This window comes from Eschrichtius robustus, chromosome 10, assembly GCF_028021215.1.
Source record: "Eschrichtius robustus isolate mEscRob2 chromosome 10, mEscRob2.pri, whole genome shotgun sequence".
NCBI classification, from domain to species: Eukaryota; Metazoa; Chordata; class Mammalia; order Artiodactyla; family Eschrichtiidae; genus Eschrichtius; species Eschrichtius robustus.
Window position 1 is genome coordinate 12,770,007 of NC_090833.1, and position 16,971 is coordinate 12,786,977.

The 16,971-nt window shown below is 49.4% G+C and overlaps 1 protein-coding gene across 1 annotated transcript in view; it reads right to left on the reverse strand.

Annotated features, from left to right (window-relative positions):
* Positions 1 to 16,971, reverse strand: part of MORN5 (MORN repeat containing 5) — a 33,453-nt gene that overhangs the window by 11,978 nt on the left and 4,504 nt on the right. The window contains exons 3-4 of the mRNA XM_068553630.1: positions 15,787 to 15,898; positions 11,621 to 11,752 (exon numbers count right to left, since the gene is read on the reverse strand). Coding sequence (XP_068409731.1) covers positions 11,621 to 11,752; positions 15,787 to 15,898 — 244 coding nt within the window. The remainder of the gene's footprint in view (positions 1 to 11,620; positions 11,753 to 15,786; positions 15,899 to 16,971) is intronic.

Consider the following 16,971-nt stretch of genomic DNA (forward strand, 5'->3'; position numbering starts at 1 on the left):
TGGGCACAATGGCTGGAAGGGGAATTTCCAGGGCCTTTGGAATTGGAACTGGGGAAAGAGTCGGGCAGGGGGCGGTTCCCACAGGTCAGGGAGGGGCAGCAAGGCAGGGCAGGCTGTCATTCCTAGAGCAAGGACCTTGACGGGCCGATCCCACCCTCTGTAGGGGAGGGGGGTGGGTTCTAGTGTATTTCTCTGGGGAGAAGAAGGTCCAGAGCTTTGCCAGACTCTCAGAGAAGTTCATATCAGTTCAGAGCGTGGCCTCTGGTGTCAGAGATGCCTGGGTTCAAGTCCCAATTCCTCCCTTTAGTAACTGCTCCTGTCAGTAAGTTACTTACTCTCTGAGGCTCAGTTTCCCCATCTGCCAAATAGGGATAATGATGCATTCCTCAAAGGGCTGGGATGTGGTAAGTCCCTGGCACAGTGAAGGCATTTGATACTCATAATTCCCTTCATACCCCTTTTGCTTAAAGCAGATGCCGGGATCTGTGATCCGTGTGGGCATTTTCTTCGGCAGTTACAATGTGATATTATCCCTCCACAAAGCCTTCACTATGGTGCTGCTAACAGTATCGCAGATATGGCAGGCATGGCCCTGCGTGCCAGCATCCAGGTGATTATAACATTTGGGTAAATTGCCTTTTGTCTCGAGGAGAGATGACAGCAGGAGGGGGCGGGGCAGGAGACTCGCTCGGCCATTTTGCAGAAACCGCGGGGGAAGTAGGGTGGGGGACAGCCTGGGTTTGCCGAAGGAGCCCTGGCTGGCTGGTGGGAAGGCGGGTCCAGCCCCGGCCCTACCACAGACAGGCTGTGTGGGGTCCGGCATGTCATCTGCCCTCTCTGGGTCTCAGCTTTCTCACCGGTCAGGTGGAGGCAGAGGCTTCAAGATGAGAAGAGCCTTGGTTTGTTGGTGGCATTGAAAGACTCGTGTTCCTTGGCCAGTTTTTGAGCAATAAAGTGGGCAGAGGACTATCTAGGGAAAAAGAACCACTACTGCCATCTTACACTCCTTGGATATTTTTATGTCTCTGAGCCACAAGGAAGGCCCTTGGTTCTTTCTTTCTTTCACTAATAAACTCCAGCTTCTCATTCAGAACCAGCTCAAATGTCATCTTTACCTCTGAGTCAGCTAGACCTGGATTCAAATTCCAGCCCTGCCACCTATTACCCGGGTAACTTTGGGCAAAGCATTTCACCTCACCTCAGTTTCATCATCTGTAAAATGGAAATAATAAAGACAACTATTTCTTAGATAAAAGAAAATCAATTATGCAAAGTGCTCAAACCAGTGCCTGGAACATAGTAAGCACTCAGTAAATGGTGGTTATTATTATTATCCTGCTTTTTCACCTGAAATAAACTATGGATACCTTTGTATATCAAGAGATCCATTCCTTCACTGCCATTTTAATGGCTGCACTGTATTTTATTGTAAGCCTATATCATATATTATCTTTTACTTGGCCGCACCATGCAGCTTGCAGGACCTTAGTTCCCTGACCAGGGATCGAACCCCGGGCCCACGGCAGTGAAAGCACTGAGTCCTAACCACTGGACCTCCAGGGAATTCCCGAGGCTATAGCATGTATTATTTAATGGGTTCCCTCCTGCTGGACATTTGGGATGTTTCTAGTTCTCAACTGTTTAAATAATACCAGAAAAACTTTAGAAGGCCAAGTGGTCTTTCACTTCTAGGTGCTCACTATGCAGCTTTTTAAAAGTTGGGTGGGGAGCAGATAAACACCAATGTCTGGGAGCTCCGTGCCCAGACCTCTGTGGACAGACAGTCTTGGAGTTGGCTGGGCAAAGTGGAAAGAGGCAAATCTCTGGAGGCAGATGAGCCCAAGTGTGAATCCCAGTGTCTGCCAAATTTTCTGGGGAAATTCTTTAACTTCACCGAGCCTCAGTTTCCTCATTTGTCAAACAGGGATCATGCGAATACACCGCACCCCTGTAGTTGAGTGTCTGGTGCAGGGTCAAGGCTCAGTCAATGCCACCTGTCACCCCACCCCCCTATCACCTTCATCCTCTCCATCCTCATTCTGGTGGAGCCAGCTGTCACCTCCAAAAGACTCCGAATCACCCAGGCCAGGTCACTCTTTGCACACCGATTCACACCCCTGCTTCTTCCCATTGTCCGTTTACCCGCGCATACATTCAAACGAGGCTCGTGATCTTGATTTTAAATTCTGTCTGAAACCTACAGGTTCAAACGCAAAGGGGCCCTCTCCGCAAATAATCACTGGTATGCGATATTTTTAAGAAGCCCAAGCCATTGTTTCTGATTGAAGGAAAGTTGGTGCTATTTTGAAGAGGCGCACGATTAAGCGGTGGCGTTCTCTCTTTAACCGTTGGGAATTATACGCTGTTTGAAAGATTTGTGAGCTCTAGGACATTTGCCAGATGTGCTTGATTCAACATTTCAGACAACAAAGGGGATAATGTTGGCGGGAATCTTGACAGCATTTCTGATGATCAGGATATTCTTTGAGGATGGTACTGAGACCTTTCGGGGAGGAATTTCAGCTTTTACATAAACTAATTTGGGATGCTCACTCTCTGTCTTCCACAAAGCAAATTTAGTTCATTGTTAGTTGTATATGTTAAAATGGTTACGAGGGTTTTTTCCTTTGAATATTAATAATGTGCCTTTCATCTGAGACACGCGCATGGGGTGTCATTAATTGCGGGGAGGGAGGAAGGCTTAGTGGTGCAGCTATTTTGCAAATGATTCCTGATAGTAACGTTGAGGCAAGCAACAGCTACTCGAAGAGATGTACACACTGCCAGCACGGCTCAGGCGCATCCCTCCTGAGAGGAACGAAAGGGGACAGTAGCAGGGCTGAGGGTTAGAGTTATCTCCCAATTTCCCACTATGTTAAAGGTAACTATCCCAAATGTCTTCCAGTGCTTCCCTACTGGCCCACCGTCTGTAAAGGGCCCTTTTTAAAAAAGGTAGCATCTCATTTGGGGACTGTGGTGTTCTTGTCTCAAGACTCTCAAATGGACCTTTTCATTCATTTAGAGCATCACTGAGCTCCCCCGCTGGTACCAGGAACTGTGCTTGGTGCAGGAGCACCTGTGAATGAGACACAGCCCTGTCTGGGAGCGGAGATGCCGAGTAAAGAATAAGCTAGGACAGGGACTTCCCTGGTGGTGCAGTGGTTAAGAATCTGCCTTCCGATGCAGGGGACATGGGTTCGAGCCCTGGTCCGGGAAGATCCCACATGCCGCGGAGCAACTAAGCCTGTGCGCCACAGCTACTGAGCCTGAGCTCTAGAGCCTGCGAGCCACAACTACTGAGCCCACGTGCCACAACTACTGAAGCCTGTGCGCCTAGAGCCCGTGCTCTGCAACAACAGGAGCCACCTCAGCGAGAAGCCCGCGCACTGCAACGCAGAGTAGCAGCCAAAAATAAATAAATAAATTAAAAGATATATAAAAAAAGAAAGAATAAGCTAGGACACAAAGCTGGCAAGAAGAAGGAAAAGAAGAGGGTTTGGGCAGAGTTGGGTTCCACTCGACTCTGTTGCCAGCTGTGTGACTGGGAGCAAGTTATTAACCTATTTGAGACCAGATCTTCTCATTGCAAACTCTGGCTCCTGAAAACTCCCCACCGGGGATGCTGGGAAGAGCAGAGATAAGCAGGTAAGGCACTTAGCGAGGGCCTGGTAAGGAGCCTCCTCGGTGTGCATTCCTCTCCCAGCTTCGGGACCCTGAGCTGTGGACGCGCAGGTGAAGCTGCATGCCGTTCTTCCGGGCTTGCAGGTGAACCACGGCCTTCTGTTGTGTGCTGAGCATGGAGAGACGAGGACTGTGACGGAGGGGAGAGAGGGGGAAGGGCATTCTCGGCGGGGGGAACATACGATGTGAGAATAGAGCCATGTTGATCAATGGAGGGCAGCTAGTCTGCTTGGGCTGGACCATGGGGTGGGAAGAGACAGGGGGGTGAGAGGTAGACTGGCACTCTGAACACCATAGTCAAGAGTCTGCAGACCCCGGAGTTTCAGCAAGATTTCATTTCCCCAGCAAAACCCCTGAGGAGGCAGAGAGACCTAGCACGTCCAATCACATGTCCCCTCAGAGCCTTCTCCCCTCTCAAACACCTAGAGAAATCTTAACAAACCCCAGGGCTTACTCTCCTCTCTCTCCCCCAGCCAGAGCCAGTAATTAGCACAATGATAACAGCCACAACTACCAATCGCTGGACACGTGCCTTGAGCTGGGTGCTGTGCTATGTACTTTGCTTACTTAACTCCATCTTTTCTAACCACGATTCCTCCAGATTAAGAACTACTATAATGCTCATTTTACAGATGAGGAAACAGGCTCCAAGAGGAGACAAGAAGTAAGCTACCCATGGCCACCTAGCTGGCCAGTGGTGGATCCGGGACCAGAGGACGGCCGGATGTGTGTATTCTAGGTCCTGGGCATTTCTCCACCGCACCACGCTATCTCTCTGACCTCTTCCCGCTCTCAAGCCTCCTGCGGGAGGGAGCTCCTAACTCAGTCTCTGTTCTGTTTTGTGTCTGCTGTGTTGATTGCAATATTGCCCCCATTGAGTTGCCGTCTTTTATGGTTTTATGGTCCCAACAGAGGCAGCATCAGGGGGGAGTGGAAAGACCACAGGACGTGTAGGAAGACGGGAGTGGGTTAGAATTCCAGCTTCACCATCACCAGTCTGTCATTCATCACTCCCTGACCTGGATTCCTCATCTCAGGGCACACCCATTCCCAGCTCACAGGATGCATGTAGACTTCCCAGGAGATGCAGGGCTCATAAGCTCAAAGGCTTTAAGGTGGGTGCCTTAAAGAAATGACAGATGCTGGGAATTCCCTGGTGGTCCAGTGGTTAGGACTCGGTGCTTTCACTGCGTGGGCCGGGGTTCAATCCCTGCTTGGGGAACTAAGATCCTGCAAGTTGCGGCATGGCGCGATCCCCCCACCCTGCCCCAAACAATGACAGGCGCTAATGGGGGTCAGACAGCAGGGAGTGGTGGGAACCTGGGCAGTGCTTGCCCCCTGTTGGTGCCCAAACCCATGCCATTTCAAACATGGGGCCAGCCAAACAAAAACTCTGGCTTGAGAGCCACTGGTTTGAGATCTCTAATGCTTAAGCTTTTCAAACTTGGAGGTGCAGAGAAATATAACGGCTTATATTTATTATTGCAAATAAGTTGTCTATTATGTGCCGGGGACTGAATTTTGTATAATTTGTTGAAGAATCTGAGAGACTTGTAGGGAGGTCCTCTGCCCGCCTGCCTGCTTTTCTTTCACAAACGTTGAATCACCTCCAACTTGTGGGACCCGTGTGAGGTGCAGAACACCCAGGGCTGAATCAGACACAGACACATGGCCCCCGCCCTCAAGAAGCTCTTAGTCTAGTGGGGAAGATAGGCAAATAGAGATTCTTCTACTGTCATGGGCTAAGTGCTGTGAGGCTTGTGGGAGCACAGAGGCGGGACATCTCACACAGACAGGATGGAGGGAGGCCGGGGGGCGGGGAGGGAGGGGTTGGTCGGGGAAGGCTGCCTAGAACAATGGTCCTGACCCTTAAGAAGGTTGTGAAATCAATTTAGTGCATAGCAACCGTCATTTTAAAAAACTGAGTAGAAAATACGGACTTCTCTGGGTGTCCAGTGGTTGAGACTCCGCGGTTCCAGTGCAGGGGGTGCGGGTTCGATCCCTGGTTGGGGAACTAAGATCCCACATGCTGCGCCGTAAGGCCAAAAAAAACCTGAATAGAAACGATCATAGCACATCTCATGTAAGAATACATACGTGAGTGTTCTGGGTCATGATGTAAATCATTTCTGATACGAGCCAAGGTCCAAAGGTTTGACAGCCACAGTTTGAGAGAATTCTTGCCTGCCTTGCTCCCCAAAGCCTGGCGCACTGCAGGCACTCAAAGACTTTTGGATGAGCGGAAGGATGGATTTAAACTCTCACAGTGATCCAGCAGTAGGTACTGTCCTTTCCAGTGAAGAAAGGCACACTTGGAAACCCATGTCTAGCAAACCTGGATCTGTCAAGCGTGCTCACAGCCTAGCAATTTGCAGCTTAGCCGTCCAGGGCTTTCTCTCTGCCCAGAGGCAGTTCAGAGCGAAAGGCGACCCTTCTGCTGGTGCCCCACCTGTGACCTCCTATAAAAACAGCATCCCCGGCTCTGACCCACCCAGGTGGCATGTGCCTCTTAATAGCAGTGGCTTAGGCCACTGTGTTTACTCTGGGATGGCCTCAGTCACCCGCCTCAGGCCCACGCGGCCAGCGGTCCTGAGCCTCCAGGACGCCAACAGGAAGCACCATTTACGGGGCAGATTGGGATGCAGGGGAGAAAGGGCCCCGGGGGAAAACAGAAGATGGACAGAGGCCACGTCAGTCCCCGGCAGGGTGAGGTGAGTCAAGGGTAATGACCAGGTGGCTACTACCAGAGACCCCTTTTTAGTGGTTTTCAGGACACTCTGAACTTGATCTGTCCTATAATATCAGGACCAAAATACCCCTTGGCTCCCTTTCTCCTCCATCATAGACTCTTAAGGTTAGAAGTACCCTAGAAATTATCCAGTTCAACCATCTCATTTTACAGATGAAGAGAAAGGGGCCTAGAGAGGGAAGGCACTGGCCCAGGGTCAGCCAGCAGGCAGCCTGGAACCTGGGGCCCGTGGCCCTTCAGATGCCCCTCTCTTGCCATCTTGCTGGAGGGATCTCCCATTTCCTATCCCTTGGCCCCTTTTCTAATGTAACAAGAGAAATCTTTCTAATGGACAAATCAGTTACTATTCCACTTGCCTAAAACCTTCCCTTACTCCCCCACGGCCCTCAGGTGAAAAGACACCTGTGAGCTTTCCTCCTGCCCTCTTGGGCCTCCTCTCCTGCTCTCTTTCCCCTGACATATTGGTGTCTCACGCTCCTCAACGACCTGTAGCCTCTTAGATGTGCAGCGCTCTCCCCCATCTCTAATCCTTCGCACATCCTGTTCCCTCTGCCTTTAACACTCTTCCCAACCCTGATGCACTTGTTTGCTCTTATTTAGGTTTCACATTAGATCTTGCTTTTTCCAGAAAACCTCCCTGGCCTGCTGGCCTCCAGGGTTTGGGATCCGCACGAGGTTCTCTTGCAGCAACTCTGAACTGTCACGATCCATTTCACTGTCACTTCCTCTTGCTGCCTGAGAGCCTCTAGGATGCCGCTGTCACCTTCATGCCTAACACAGAGCCCGACCTATAGCAACTGGTCAATAAATATTTGTCACCCAAACAATCATCAGTGTCTGCCCTTCTAAGAATGGCCTTCCCTTCCCCGATGCAGTTTTTTAAATGACTTAATTTTTTAGAGCAGTTTTAGGTTCACAATAAAATTGAGAGGCAGGTACAGAGATTGCCCATATATTCCCTGCCCCACACATGCACGGTCTCCCCCATTATGAACATCTCCCACCAGATGGTACATTTGTTACCACTGATGAACCTACATGGACACGTCATAATCACCCAAAGTCCTTAGGTGACATTAGGGTTCACTCTTGGTGTTGTATATTCTATGGGTTTGGACAGATGTATAATGACATGTATCCATCATCATAGTGTCATCCATAGTATTTTCACTGCCCTAAAATCCTCTGTGCATCCCCATGATGCATTTTAAAGTTTGTCATCAAGCATGGCTTTTGCCCACAGGATTCTGGGAACCACAATTTCTGATTCCCCAGTCACACCATGCACATTCATGCCTCTGTGTCTTTGCCCATGCTGCTCCCTGTGCCTGGAATGCCCTTCCCCAACGATCCTGTTTATGAGACCCCTACTCATCCTTTAAGACCCATCACTTGGGGAATTCCCTGGTGGTCCAGTGGTTAGGACTCTGCACTTCCACTGCAGGGGCCGCGGGTTTGATCCCTAGTGGGGGAACTAAGATCCCACATGCCATGCGGCGCAGCCAAAAAAAAGACCTATCACTTCTGGGACATTTTTCCTGACTGACACCCTCCATCCCGGCCAGGTGATCAATTCCCCCTCCTCATCCCCCCCTGCACCATTCTCCAGGGCTTCCCCCAACCAGGGCCCATATCTCATGATACTGTGATCATATTTTTTTGTATCTGTCTTCTCCACCAGTCTGTGAACCTGCACAGGACCAGCATGTCCTCTCAGTGAGGCAAGACTGGAATACAATTCAAATCTAGAAAACTGAAAATGCATCAGTTGTATTGTACAACAACTGAAGAAAGATTATGCTAACGCAGAATTCCCCAAAACACTAGTGCCATAAAAATTCTCCCTGCTGCCCCATCTCCCAACTAATTTTATGGTCAAATAATTTTAGGAAATGATGTAAATATATCTCTCTGGTAGAGATTCACAGTACACACTCATTCCTTAATTTATTTTTTTCATATACAGTTAATGAGCACCTAATATGTGCCTGGGTCTGTGCTTGGTGCTGGAGCTACAGCAGTGTGCCAGTTTTTAAGAAAAAATTTTGCTTCCTTTCTCCTGTAACTTTGAACTTTACTGGTTCAGAGGCCTTAGTTCTCAAGGAGAAATGGTCCCACCAAGTGATACAACAATGGTTCGATTGAACTGGAAGTGGAAACAGCCACCTAGCCATTTTGGCACCTTATGCCACTGAAACAACAGGCAAAGTAGGGGAATACATTTCTGGCTGGAGTGAGGGATCTCGATTGCCAGGTGGAAATTGGGTTGCTGTTACTGGGGAAAGGAGACGCTGTATGGAACCCAAGGGGGTTCTCTAGGGCACTTCTTAGTACTTCCACTGCCAATAGTAAAAATGAATGCAGAACTAAACCAACCAACGAAACAACCAAAAAAGGCAGGACCAGTAAGGATTCAGACCCCTCAAGAATGAAGGTTTGGGTCGCCCTACCTGTTAAAAAACCAGACCAACTGAAATGCAGGCAGAAAGCAAATGGAACATGGAATTTATAATAGAAAAAGGAATTTATAAGTATTGACTACAGCCTCATGACCAGTTATAGAAAGAGGACTGTATCGACGATATAGCTTTTCTTCCTTGCTTGTATGTTTATGTATAACAGTAGCTATATCATTTATCTATCGACATATTTGCTGTTATTAACTAATTTTTTTTCTCTTCTTTCCTCTTTTCCCCTTAATATTTTATAGGAAGATTCTTGGCAGTGGCGTGTAGGTTGTAGATTAGGCAGGTCTGTCAAGGGATAACATCGCTCAAAGATGGATGCAACGTCTATTGGGTTTAAGGTCTCCCCTCTCCGAGGAGGTGGTGAGAGCATCTTTGTATTAGTAGGAAGGATAGTTGCAACTTGTAATACAAAAAAGCATAAACATGTTATCTTTGCAGCAGAGAAGACTGTGTTTGGATGCTGAGCAACAAAAAGCAGTTGATGGGGCCAGTTATGAAGCTACTGACCCTCAACTCCAAGCCCACCTTTCTACACTCTGCTTGGCGATGCTGGGACTGGGACCACGTGGAGGATATTTCCCCTTTGCCAGCTGGCCCCCAGTCAGGTGCTTCGAGGCAGACAGAGGGGGAGGGGACACGCTCTTTCCTGTTTTGCTTGTTGTTCTGGTCAGTGTCTCAGCAGTGGCCTTTCACTTCCAGTTTCCAGCTTTCCCCACGCTCCTAGAATCAGCGTCACTGTGCTGTCTCTCCAGAGGCCCTCCTGGGCAGCGCCCCCTCCTCACAAGTCTGGGATGCAGCTCCTGGTTGGGGGGGCCTCTATCAATCTACATTCTAATAACCCAATCTCTTGCTTCCCCCCCCCCGCCCCCGCAGTTTTGAGGTGGTAGCTGCTTCCTGCAGTTACTTTCTCTGTCACCTCAATGTCTTCCTTTAGATTTTTCAGCTCTCCAGTACTTACTTAATAACCAATTTCCTGATATTAAATTCTTTGTTTTTCTGACTGGACACTGGACAGGTACAAGTGGAGACAAGACAGACAGAGGCCCTGCTCTCAGGGACCTTACCGTCTAGTGGGTGAGGCAGACAGTAAGCAATTCATTACACAAGTGAGTATTTAATTACAGATGAAATAAGTGCCGGGAAGGAAAACTACAAAGTATACCAGCATATTAAAGGTCCTGAGAAGCCCTTCAGTAAGTAAAACTGCTTAGTATTACTTAACTCAGTATCTCCTTAGTTGATTTGATCAAGAAACTTCATGGGAGCCTATTTATATCCAGCAGAATTAGTGTTCTATATAGTACACTCTGTTAATGGAAGATGAGAAGTCAGAGAAAAGTGCCAGGGACTTGGAATACAAGCATTTGCTATGTTCCCCCAGGAGAACCCAGTGGGCGAGGGGTATCTCAGCTCCAGGATTCAGCCACAACATCAGCTGACGATTCCCTTTGCGCTTATTCCAGCACCGCAAGGCAACTTTCTGATCATCATTGAATTACTGAGTAAATTTCCCTACAGGGAGTGGAGACACTCAGCAGCCAACCCAGGCCTTCTGGTCTACCTGGCAGTTTCTTTCTCATTACACAGTAGGGTTTCTTGACTTGGGTCTTTAGGGGAACCATCAACCCCTTAAGACTATATGCAAAATGCATATGTGTGTGTGTGTGTGTGTGTGTGTGTGTGCACGCGCGCGTGTGTGTGTGTGTGCGTGCGTGCATATGTGGGCATTTTTCTACGAAGAGGGTCCGTAGTTTTGGTTATTCCTAGTGGGATTATGACTCCAGAAAAGAGAAGGGTTAGGAATCACAGTGTTAAAGGAAAATGTTCTTGTTCTTATTTGTACATTGAACCTCTTGCAAGTTTGGTCACTGTAAGTGACCTTCTCAGTCTGATCAGCTTCTGTTCACTCACCAAACTGAGGTTCTGGATCCTCCAAGGTACTCCCCAGGCTGAGGGGCCAGCAGTCATCTTGGACCACATGGCATCACTCACTTTCCAGGCCTTTACCTGTGCTGGTTCCTCTGGCTGAAAAACCTCTCCCCACACCTTAGGGTCAACTCCGCATCATTTTTTGGGTCTCAGATTAGCTATTTCCTTCCTGAATCCTTCTCGGAATTTCCAGTTCTGGATTAGATACCACTTCTTTGTGCTCTCACAGCATCACTCCCACCTCTCTGGGACCCCATTCCCATCTCCACTACCCCCCACCACCATTTAGGGCCATGTTTTTCCCTTTCATTATGCTTATTCCATGATGCAAGTAACTGTTCATAGTACTTGTCTGCTATTTGCCAAACATAAGCTCCACGAGGAAGGGGTTTGTGGCTAGCTTTGGTGCCCAGACCAAGCAGAGTGTCTAGCATACAGCAGGCACTTATTAGCTGCAGGGAAGCATGCAAAGATAAGTACTTGAATCCTTTCAGTGCTACACTTATGTGCTGTCACAGTTAGGCCACTAATGTCCTCTGCCCTACTCTGTGACTAAGTATAGACTTGTCAGCCATGAGAATTCCAAAGAGTGAAACATTCAGACAATCAATTTTTGTCAATTTTCGGACAATCAATTATTGGCAAAAGCTTCTTTCTCGCTAAATGCATGCATGTGTGTGCACACGTGTGCACAAACCTACATGTGATCAGACGAGATTGGGCACGTTCAGGGTGGTATGGCCATAGACCAAACCTATGTGTGATGAGAGAAGAGAAAACATGTGCCACATACCTGCATTTCTCAGAAAGCGATTCTTATAGTCCTTGACAATCCTCGTGGTCGGGTTATAGAAGCCGTCTCCACAGTCATAACAGCCTGGAGGGATTTTTCTAGGCGGGTCCGTACTGGTGAGTTGAGAGATACCTTGAAAGGATATCATGGATCATTAACTCACCACCAAGGCCAAACCCAGTCCCAACCTAAAGTCCACTTTTGGCTGGTTGCTCATGTGACAATCCGGCCCCATTTCTAGACCACACACTCCCTATCAGGGTACAGGGCAAAAGCACCACACTTAGGGCCCCAGAGGAACTTCCTGAAAATGGCTCCAGGAGTAGGGTCTGGGAAACTAAGTTGCTTGCATTCCTTGGCTCATGGCCATGCATCCCTCTGACCTTCACTTCCATCATCACATCTCCTCTCCCTCTGCTTTTATCATCACCTCGTCTTCTCTCACTCTGACCCTCTTGCCTCCCTCTTATAAGGACCCCTGTGATTACACTGGGCCCACCTAGATAATCCAGGATAACCTCCCCACTTCAAGATCCTTGACTTAATCACATCTGCAAAGTCCCTTTTGCCATGTAAAGTTAACACATTCATAGGTTAACACATTCATTCATAACACATACCACATTCATGATTAGACGTGGACATCCCCCTATCTTCTTCCCTTGACCCCATCCTCTATTTCTAGGGACACCATGAAAAGGGCACAGGTTCTGGAATCAGAGAGACCCTGAGGATGTGTCAGAGTCGGCCACATAGCTAGAAAGGCATTGTCTGGGAGAGGAATGGCATTCAAGGTGTGAGCAAAGGCCACAAGACATGAGCCTTCATGCCTCGCTCAGGAAGCCTTGTGGAACAGGGTGTGTGTAAGGAAAACAGCAGGAAAGAAACGGGTCGGGTGGGCAAGGATCAGGTGATGAAGAACCCTGACCAAAACTACCAAAATAGCTGCCAGGCATTGTGCTAAGTGCTTGACTCCTACTATTTCGCTTAATCCTCATAGCAACCCTGTGGTCCCATTTTACAGATAAGAAAACTGAGGCTCAGAGAGGTCAAATAACTTGCCCAAGGTTAGATACTGAGCTCTGCAGCCTATACATTAAGCTGCTGATATCAGGGGAGGAGAGGGCCTGGGCACCGCCTCCCAGGACCGGGGACATTGGAACCACCAGGAGGGAAAGAGGAGTCGGTGTACCTTTAAGGTCATAACCCCTGTGTGTTGTCTCTCTTGGACGCTGAGGCCTGAGGAAAGGAGATAAGGTTGGAATAAGTAACTTCTTGGTTTCCTTCTACTAGTGGGTCTGTAATTCCCTGTCCTCTGGACTGAGGGCTGGATGCCTGCCGAGCGCAGCGCCACACTCACAGCTCGGGGTCCCGCACACGGCGGTGCTCTGAGGTTGGCTGACGAGGATAAGCAGGTACACTACTGGCTGATGGTTACTGAGGGCACACTCCACGCCAAGCGCTTCACAGCCGTTCTCTCCCCGAAGCCTCCTGCCAAAGCCCATCTCATGGATGCCCAGAGAGGAGAAGGGCAGCCTTAACCCTCCCCCCCCCCCCCGGCCCTAACAATGCCTGCCGCAGAGGCTGAGAGGGGGCTTTTGGAGAGGTGAGCAGAGTGCCGAGGGACTTGGGAAGGAAGTGCGTACTTAGGATAAAGCTGCTGAGCCAGGAGCCGCTGGAGGAGAAGGCGTGGTGGCAGGAAGGTTGTGCGCTGCCTCAAGACTGGCAGAGACGCAGCTTTGGCAAAACCTAAGCTGTGCTTGAGAGCTGAGGGCCTGAGGCCAGGAGCTCTTTGCCTACAGGCCTCAGCTGGGGTGAAGAGCTCATGACAAAGTCATCGCTAAGCCAGGGGGAGCCATTTACAAGGTTCTCCAGTGGCATCCAGACTGGCAGCTATTTGAAGGCAGAGACTGTGTCCTCGAAGCTCCCGGTCCCCCGGGGCCCAGCCAATGTCTGCCACAGAGCAGGTGCTCAGGGAACGTCTGTGAACATCATTGCTGTAACTACCCTGAGTGCGCCCATCACCTCCTACTGTGATGTCAATATCATTGTCCCTGTTTGGTAATAAGTCTTTACTGAGCACCTCGTATGTGCCAGGCAATGTGCTAAGCACCGCGGACACGGAGCCTTTGCTCTCAAGGAGCTCACAGTCGGCTCCTCCTGAGAGATGCTCACGACAGAGCTGGGGGAGTGGATCACAGCTGCTCTGTGATTTCTCATGGGGAGCACTTGCCTAGTCTGGGAACTCAGGGAAGGGTCCCAGGAAAGGGGCATTAAGCTAAGACCTGAAGGGTGGGAAGGAGTTATTTGGGTGAAGTGAGAGGGTTAGAGCATTCCAGGCAGAGGGAAAGGCAAGAGCACGGTCTCTTGGAGGAGCAGAGAGGACATACGAGAAGGGTAGGGAGCGAGGGATGAGGCTGCGGACCTCACAAGAGCCAGAGAACGCGGGTCATTTTAAGAGTGTGGAACCATATCTTCAGGGTAGTGAGGAGGCGCTGAAGGGCTGGTGGCAATCAGATTCACGGTTTTCAAAGATGAAAGTGACCACAGAGTGGAGAATGGCCCAGAGGGGGTCAAGCGTGGATCTCAGGAGGTCAGGTAAAGAAGGGCAGAGGATGGAGGTCTGGAATAGGGCAGCGGCAGAGAGGATGAAGAAACTCAACTGGGCACATGGCGGTGCTTGGTAAATATTTGTTTAATGAACAAATGGATATATTTTAGAGGCAGAATCCGTAGGACTAGGTGATGGATTGCACACGGCGGTAGGAGGAGGCAGGATCGGGCTTATCTCGGCTGGGGGTGGGGGGGAGTGACAGTCTCTGGGGGAGCAGTCCTTGGGGGAGAGGGAGCTGGTGAGGAAGGTAATGAACTCGGTGCAAATTGAGGGACAACCAAACGTAGGTGTTGGGGAAGCTGGATGCAGGAATCTGAGACTCAGGGATTTTGATTTCAATTAAATGAAGGCTCAAAAGTGAATCAACTTGTAGGAAGAAGGCACAGAATGATGACAGAAGAGGGCCTAAGCCGGAGAGCCGTGGGGAAGCCCAAAATTGATAATTAAGGGGAGGAGGAGCTGCAAAGGAGACGGGATAGAAAGAAAGTGGGAGAGTGAGGTGTCAGGAAAGCAAAGGGAGAGAAGGAGTCTCACCGGGTCCACTATCTGATCCAGGTCACAAAGCCAGGGTTTGCACTGACTGACTCCGACCCTGAGTGCTTTCTGGAGGTTTCTGTCCTCAGGGAGGTTGAGCTGCCCAGGCTCATGCAGCTACTGGGGGGGAATGCTAGGACTCCAACCCTGACCTTCCAGCTCTCTGCTCTGTCAACTACACCACATTATCTCATGTTAGGATTTTTTTTTTTTTTTTTTTTTTTACAGTTTGCAACGTCATTTTCCCACATTTGGATATGTTGTCGGGGCTGTGCTGAAATCTAGCCTCTTGAGGTTCAGCTGACCTCACACGAGTCTCACAAACACAGGATGAGCCCCTTAAGCTGCCAGAATCCAGACTCTAGCCCTGATGTCGCCCTCTGTGATGGAACTCGATTTTTGAAGGGACGTAGCGTGATGCAGGGGACCTCAGAGAGGAAGACATGGGCTCCCGTGGGAGCTCTGCCACTGGACACGTGTTTGGACTACGTGGACTCAGCTCCCTCCTCTGTGACGTGGGACTAGGAAGGCGGACATGGCAGGGTCATCTGGAGATTCTATGAGACAGGGGTCATAGAGGGCCTCACCCGGCGCCCGATGCCCAGAGCACACGCTCCATCGGTGCTGTTCCACATCGCTGCCACAGCTGGTCCGATGCATAACAGCAGCTGAGAGGTACTGTGCACCTACTGCGCGTGCAAGACACTGCTGTAGACACTTTACACGAGTGATCTTATTTACGAGACACGTGGGGTAAATGATGCTATTGTCCCATATTGCAGGGGAAACACTGAGGCACAGAAAGGTGGAGGCACTGCCCTTGGTCCCCGGCTGGTACAGGGGAGCTGAGCTTTGAGGACTGGCCTTTCTGATTCTAGAACCTGGCGCTTCTGCATTCTGTGGCCCTGCTCCATACTGCTCTCCTTCGGGTGGGTCACTTCAATGGCCCATTTATTCAGAGCCGCTTTTCACCTTCCTCTCCATTTGGGTGTGAAGGGAAAGAAGGGTGCCTGGGTACCTGCAGGCTTCAAGCCATAGCAGATCTCAGTGTAAAACCTCCGATCGTAGCTGTCACAGTAATGCCAGTTCTCAGCATCATACTGCAGCCCGTCTGAGAAGGTGTACGTGCCCTGGAAGATACGGAGCGCACACACAGGTCCGAGGAACCCACAGCCCACTCACCAGGAAGGACGAAAGTCAAGGGAAGGGGTGGCTTTTTCATCGCCATAGAAAAGAAGGGATAACTATCACAGCTATTACGGCTGCGGTGATTAGGAGGAGTGGTTATGAAGTCCTGGCACCCAAAATACGCAACTCACTGTGTGACCTTGGGCAGATGACCTATCCTCGGTAGCCCTCGGTTTCCTCCTTCGTCCAATTGGAAAATAATGCTGTATATTTAATAGGATTGATTCAACGAGAGTCAGTGAGATAGTACATGAAAAGCATTTAACATAGGGCTGGCATATAGTAAACAGTCAATAAATGTTACTATTATTCTTTTATTATTATCAGGGCTTGAAAGTTCAGAGCCCTCAGTCATGGCTCTTTGTCCAAACATGTACATTCAGCTTTTGCTGCCTTAGTGCTGAAGGAAGCCTCAGGATGTAGACATCGCATTGGCCTGGGCATCAGGAAACATGGGTGGAAATTCCAATACTATTAATTCACTGGGTGACCTTGGGTAAGTCACATCCCCTTCCTGGGGCTTAGATTCTCCAAGCTGTAAAGCGAGGAGTGTTTCTTAACCTTTTTTTAGGTCATGAGCCAGCCCCTGTACACGCCCATAATCCCATGAAAGTTATAGATCCTTTCCCTGGAGAAATTATAGTCACATGTACACAGAAGCTTTTGTAAATAAACTGGGAGATTTCACTGACTCCCTGAATTCTACTTGTGGCCCACAAATCCCAGGCTAGGAACTCCTGACTTAGATGATTTCTCACGATAGTAAAGGTGGAGTTAACACTTACTGAGTGCCTACTGTGTGCCAGGTACTGAGCAGACTGCTCACATATATTGCCTCATTTATTCTCATAACCGTCCTAGGAGATGCCTGGTACTCTCGTGGCCGGTGGAATCATGGTCCCCCAAAGATGTCCACGTCTAATCATTGAACCTATGAATGTGTTAACTTTACATGGCAAAAGGGACTTTGCAGATGTGATTAAGTCAAGGATCTTGAAGTGGGGAGATTATCCTG